The sequence below is a fragment of the Pyxicephalus adspersus genome, chromosome 2 (genome assembly GCF_032062135.1).
Source record: "Pyxicephalus adspersus chromosome 2, UCB_Pads_2.0, whole genome shotgun sequence".
NCBI classification, from domain to species: Eukaryota; Metazoa; Chordata; class Amphibia; order Anura; family Pyxicephalidae; genus Pyxicephalus; species Pyxicephalus adspersus.
In genome coordinates, this window is record NC_092859.1 from 136,644,253 (window position 1) to 136,650,844 (window position 6,592).

General features: G+C 38.1%; 1 protein-coding gene across 2 annotated transcripts in view; it reads left to right on the forward strand.

Moving 5' to 3' along the window:
• Nucleotides 1-3,037, forward strand: part of ANP32A (acidic nuclear phosphoprotein 32 family member A) — a 15,854-nt gene extending 12,817 nt beyond the window's left edge. For both annotated transcript variants that reach the window (XM_072402573.1, XM_072402575.1), the window contains 2 exons: nucleotides 94-145; nucleotides 896-3,037. In XM_072402573.1, the coding sequence (XP_072258674.1) occupies nucleotides 94-145; nucleotides 896-951 (108 nt within the window). In that variant the 3' untranslated portion in view covers nucleotides 952-3,037. The remainder of the gene's footprint in view (nucleotides 1-93; nucleotides 146-895) is intronic.
• The last annotated feature ends 3,555 nt before the right edge of the window (nucleotides 3,038-6,592 follow it).

The following is a 6,592-nucleotide window of genomic DNA, read 5'->3' on the forward strand; positions in this document are numbered from 1 at the left end:
TTTTTTTTTTTTTTGATTGGGGGCCCCTTTAAGAGGTTAATCTGTGTTGGAAAAGCACATAAATCCAGCATTAATCTGAATTTTGTTTTAAAGGAGGATGAGGAAGCTTACAAAGAAGGGGAGGAGGATGAAGCTGATGAGGATGGTATGTGATCATTCCCCTTATACAGATGGCATAAGGCCGAAAGAACGTCTTTGCATCTTTAGCACAAATTTTGCCAATATGTCGCGCTTGAATTTACGAATGTCTGGTCATGTTGTCTGTTGCTAAGATAAAGATGGCAGTTGTTCTGATTTAGTCCTTTAAAGTAGCTCTGCCGGGGGGGTGCAAAGTGTGCACCAACCACAAAGGACCCCAAAGCAGTTTTGCCCATGGTTGGTTATGTCCACCACTGAGCTCCACCATTGTGTGAATTTTCCATAATTGTCAACTGCATAAATACTTGATGAATACAAACACACAAATGTGTGTATTCAAGCAGAATATAGCTACACTGTTGCTGTTAGCTTCTAGATTGTAGGACGAAAACATGAAATGAGTTCTTTTCATCAAATATGTTCCTAATGGGATCATTTTATTTTGTTTTTTAAGGCTCTAAAACTTTGAGATATGATGGGCTACAGATTTTGCTGTTAATTGCTGTTAATTGTGAGATGTAAAAGGGGCAAAAAGGTTGTTAAAACTCTGGGGTAATATAAGTGTATGCTGTAAAATGATATGTATGCAAATTAGGATGTTATATTAGTTTTCTATATTAGAGTGTTTCTATAATGTAGTCCCAATAATAATCTCATTACTTTGAATTATACTATTCCTATACACTTCTCTGAAGTTTCTACTGTAAGCATTGTATTTCGATATGAAAGTTAATTTATTTCTTTTATGTGTAAGCAGCAAGGGGACAAAAGCGAAAACGGGACCTTGAGGACGATGGAGAAGAGGAAGACTGAGCAGCTGTTAGAAAAGGACAAAACACGGGAGGAATGAGCCTCGTCACTTAGTGGAGAACTGAACCCCAAGACCCAATCTAAAAATTCTGTTGTAATTTGTTTTTCTTTCATTGACCCTACTTCTTTATTTCCCAGTTGTAAGGTTGCTGTGTGCTGAACAGACACCAAGCAAGGAGAATCATGCTTAGTATTTCTACTACTGCTTTTCATTTTTTTTTTAATTATTTTTTAAGGTCAGTTTTGTGTTTTGCACAGATCCCCCTACAATCCAAGACATGCAGTCTTTCTAATGCCCATTTCTAATGCCCATTTCTAATGTGTCTGTTTTTTTGGATGTGGTTGACATTGGTTACCCTTTGCTACCAGTAAGAAAAGTCTTAAGCAGAAATTAGTGTTAACCCTTCTCCTGCAGTTCACTGCTGGGGAATAGCATATGGGTTAATCATTTAGTTATAAAAGCCAGGTGATTTGGTAGAAGAGCATGATACAGTGATTGTACCACCTCCCTGTCTCCTGTTATCTGAACACCAGCATCTCATCCCATATTAAGTTTGGTATCGTAATATAATTATACTGTTTTAGGAATACAATTCTCAAGTCCTATTTAGAATGTTAGATGTGTGCAAAAAAGTATGCGGCTGTTGTTTTACTATATTATGTGGGAAAAATGTGTAATAATATCATGGGTACCAAGAGATTCCAATCACCTACCTGGTGATATATAGGCAGATATAATGGATTGTTTTAAAGCTATGGAATTGGTTTTCTGACTTTACATTTTTCAATCGGGTGCACTTTTTTGTGCGCATTAAGAAATCATTGTTTGATGTAATGGGGGTTTGCTACTACATCCTAGTGATCCGTGTTCATGCAGCTTTAGAAATATACATAGAAGGCAGTGTGGTGGAGTAGCTAGTGAACCCACAGGACCAGTTAGTAAATATGGATCATGTAGCTTGGAGGTAGGTAGAGTCCATTACATTTTAGAATAAGTGTGTGATGATTTTTCCCTAATTTGGTTACCTTAAGTCACATCATGTTGTTAAGCAATTTCCTTAATAGGCAGAGTAGTTTCTATTATGATCTCATTATAGATGTGTAATTGACCATAATCTGTTTTTATCTTACACCTTCTGACTTTTTATAATCAGGCAAATAGCAAAGTGTAGTAGCATACAGCAAACAATTGGAATTCTTCTTTTAGTTATCGGATTTTAGTAAATAGAAATCTGATTGGTATCTAATGGTTACTACGCTGTACATTAGGACTGCTCTTTACACTGCTTGCCACTGAACAGGTCTGCATGCAGTACTATTACATGACATGGAAGCAGTGGATTCAGTGCAATCTAAAATTGCAGTTCTACTAAGAAAATGTAGCATGTCCTGCCGACCGTTTACCTTAGCACAGGCTTTAGTCAGACCTAATACATTGATGTTTTAGGTAATTACCACAACCCTGGAACCTCGGATCCTGATTGGGTATCCCAGAATGAGCTGTGCTGTGATGACGGATGAGGTTTGTAAGGGGTGAATATGACATAGATATAGCAGGATTTGACAGCAATGGTGGGATAAAGGTTAGAAGCTCTTTCAGTCCTATCATATCACTGGCACATGAGTTTTTATAGTTAAGGAGATTGTTTATATAACTGATTACATACACTTTATATTAAATAATATAGTAGCAAAAGTGAGTGGTCAGTGTGCATCCAACATACTTGGTAAAATTTTACCCTCTAGAGCAAATAAGAGGTACCAGGTAGTTTGTTTTCACCTGGGAAAGTCATTCATTCCTCTTGCACATCCCACATGCTGCATGTTCATGACACATTTTTTTTCTCCAGCACAGTATTCATCTTGTCATGTGTATGTCCCAGCTCGGAGAGGTTCTTTGTGTGGTTAGGGAGTCTTTCAGTTTCCAGTAAAAATCTCATTTTATTTCTTACTTAGGAGTGACTGCCCCTGTCTGTACTACAAATCACTAGTAGTCAGTTGGGGATTCTTTTTTTTCCCAGGAAACCCAGACACTGCAATTTCTGTCTATTTGTCATTGGTAAATTTCAATAAAAATGTTTTTTACGGAGCTTTCTTGATGTAATCGTATATTCAGTGTGTTCTCTACCAGTACTGTTTGGTCATTACCATTTTATTACATATTTTCCTGCACACTCCTATTATCTACTATGGAAGGGCTACCAAAAAACATGAGCTTTCAAGGGACAATGTCACCCCACCCATGTAGGTCAGATGGGCGGCATCTTGGCACAACCTTCTATTTCTTGCATTCACTTTAGCAATGACCCAACCGCATTTATAGCCCTGTCCTGCATGGGGCAGTGTCTTTTCAAAGTAGAGTAGATAATTTGCTATATGCTTGGTAAGCAATATCGGCATTTGTGTTCTGAAATATTAAAGAAACAAAAATCTTTTTTCCAAATTGAAAATGTTAATACACATATATAAAGGTTTGTCTGTATTTTCAACTTGATATAACTTTTTTATTAACTAAATAACTGGCTGAAGGAGTTACATTGTAACCTGTCGGCTTTCTCTGTGTGCGGCCTACAGTTTAGAGCTTAAACAACTAAAAGAACAAAATGCCATAGTAGAGTTTTAAACTGTTTTGTTGATCTTGGTGTAAAATTCTATCCTGATATTGGGGTTACTGTTTAAACGAGGAGGTGGTATGTATGTATGTAAGAAACTTCCCACAGAGTGACATCATGATGTCAGAACCCGCCCACTCTTCCATCACGGGTTTGATCCAGAGACACAACCTGCCCTGAGCCTGGGATGGGAGAGTGGGTGGGTTGTGTCCAGACACACAACCCACCGTGAGCCTGCAATCCGTACGTGGGAGGTGGTCTGTGGCTTTGGCTAGTGAGCCCCCGAAACAGGGTCCTTCTCACCCCGCTAGGGAGCGCACTGGTCAGAGCCACGGACCACCAAAATTTTCTTGGGCACCACCAGTTGGCGACTGCTGCTCTATCCAGAAAAACACTGCAGAGAACACTCCAGCTTATTTGAAGAGCACAATACTTTGCTTAACCATATGGCCAAATTGCCTTCTTTGTGAAAGTTTTGAGTATGGAAGAATTGAGAATGTAGAAAACTTTTTCTCTCCATGGCACTGAGGGACTTATTATCCCTTTCTATGTCCAGCATTGTGAGCACTGTTAGTGGTATTTAAAGCTATTAAGCTTTGTCAGAATGAAGCTCTGCATGCCTAGAGTCTATTATATTCTATATGTAGGTGTTGTGTTTGTGGAGGCCAGCACAACACTTTTCTGAGATTTTTTATTGAGAGTGTGTCACTTTTTGCAATTCCTCATAATGCACTTCATTCTCTTCAATGCACCATACACATCAGTGTGCTTCAATTACCTTTATTTTCAATGAACAAAAGAAACTTTTAATAAAATAGGGTACACTATTTCATTAAAAGTTTCCTTCATTCATTGAAAGAATGTAATTCAAGCACACTAATGTGTGGTACGTTGAGGAATGCAAGTTGGCATAACACATAGATGTAAATGGACCCCAAAACTAGAACAGTTGCAACATATAGAAAGTGAACATAAACTATATTAGGAACCTAAAAATAAGTGGATATACTCTTTGCCCTCAGAGCAGCTTCATTTTCTTTTTGAATGCTGTCAGATATGTTTCGAGCTGTTGGCACCTGGGTTTTACTTGCCTAAAACTTTCCTTATATCCAAATCACAGGCTGGTTGGCATGAAATCTTTCGCATGCTTAGCTGAGCTGCTGCGAACAGATACAAATATTGTGGGTTTCAGACCTTTCATCTTTCACTAAATGGTAATCCTTTGTGGTATATTAGGTAAGGTGATAAATGACTAATCGGACTCTATTACAAGTAAATGTGTTCCCAAGTAACAAGTACTGAGGCACCGGTGAATCAAGATAGGTTGATTGCCATTTAGTAGCATCTGTCATTTCTAAAAAAGATGATCTATTTAGTACATGGATATGTTTTGTTAAAGCAACAATATTTATTGCATGAAAAGGAACCATCTCCAAAGTGACAGCTGATGCCAAATGAGACAAAGTACGTCAGCAGTTTGAAAAATAGTCACGAATCACAAATTAAAGCCCACTGACATGGCTAGGGGGAACAATTACCTGGATATTTGTTAACTCCAGAATTAGCAACTAATTACATCAGTATTTCTTTGACCCAGTTTTCACATAAATTGTGCTTTGTGAGCCTCATAAAAATGGCTGTATGTAACTGCTTTAGCAAGTATTGCAAACCAACTGCATACGATTGCATTTATTTGGCTCTTTTTTGTGTGGTAGCAATTCACTACAGGGAAGTAAAGAACAGTGCACTAGCATACAGAAACAAGGTTAGGTAAGGAATCAAGAAGGAAGAAGGATAAGCTGCTGCTAGAAACTAGAGGTGCCTAAATGTTTCTGTATTAGCTTCCTAAACCTTCCTACATGTCAAATTTTAGGTTATGCTTAAAAAGGATCAAAACTGGGTGGTTGGTGGTATCCACACATAATCAGAGTGGCACACCTCGGTGCTCTTCTCCCTTCACTTCTGGATGTGGTTATTCATCGCCTGTCATTGACAAATCCATGAGCAACAGACATGTCAGGTTCGGAATCATCAGCTTAGGGATGAAGAATGTATTTTGGGAGCAGAATATTTAGGTCAAACATGAAGATTTTGCACATAAACTGACTTGGGACATGACCATGTTTACTGTGGGGAATGGATAATGGGCACATTCAGATGTCACTCCAGATTTCCTACTGAGCACTCAGGGACGCTGAACATGGAAGGGCTGGACAAGGCTCTTGACAGAGCAAGATTTCTTTAATAGAATATGTTGGGTATTGGAGTCTCTGTATTCAAGTGGCATTTCTGTGAGTTTACTACAACTACAAGTACAGTTATTATACCTATACAAGTTGGTAAGGTAAATAATCTGACAGGCAATGTCCCTTCTGCAATAAGCACTCTTACCTGCCTGATCAATCTGGGGAACCGTCACAAATACTGAGCTGTGCTTAGCCAGAAATGAATGAACCCCTGCATGCCTGCAAGTCCCAGCCTGGACAATCAAGATGACTAAAGATCATATCTAGAAAAAGAAGAATGAAGAAGATGGAGGTACTATGTGAAATAACAGGGAAAAGTGAGTATACAGGATTTTCTTCCACTTTAATTATTTGCTGCAGTTTGATTGTAGTCTGGAGTTGCTCTTTAAGCCCTTTTATTCCACCTCATTGTTTGCTTCAGGGTTTAGCTTTAAATGAAGCTTCTTGTGTTCAGGTGGCAACAATGCTTCATTGTTTCTGAATTCAAAGCATCATTGTCACCCTTAGGTTGGCTCTGGCTCCTTGCAATACAGTAATGTGAAAAAATTAAGTATGACTATGATAATTTTTCCACAGATTTATAAGACTGTCATGCTATATGTTATAATAAAAAACTTCATTTTTAAAGGTATGAACTAAAAAGTAATAACATTTTCTAAAATTTGCCTTTGATCACTATATAACCTAAGCTGTAAAAAATACAAGTTATAGCTGTAGTGTACCCCACTCCCTATGAAAAAGTTCACCTGCTATAACCTTACTTATTATCTCTGAAAAGGTGAATTA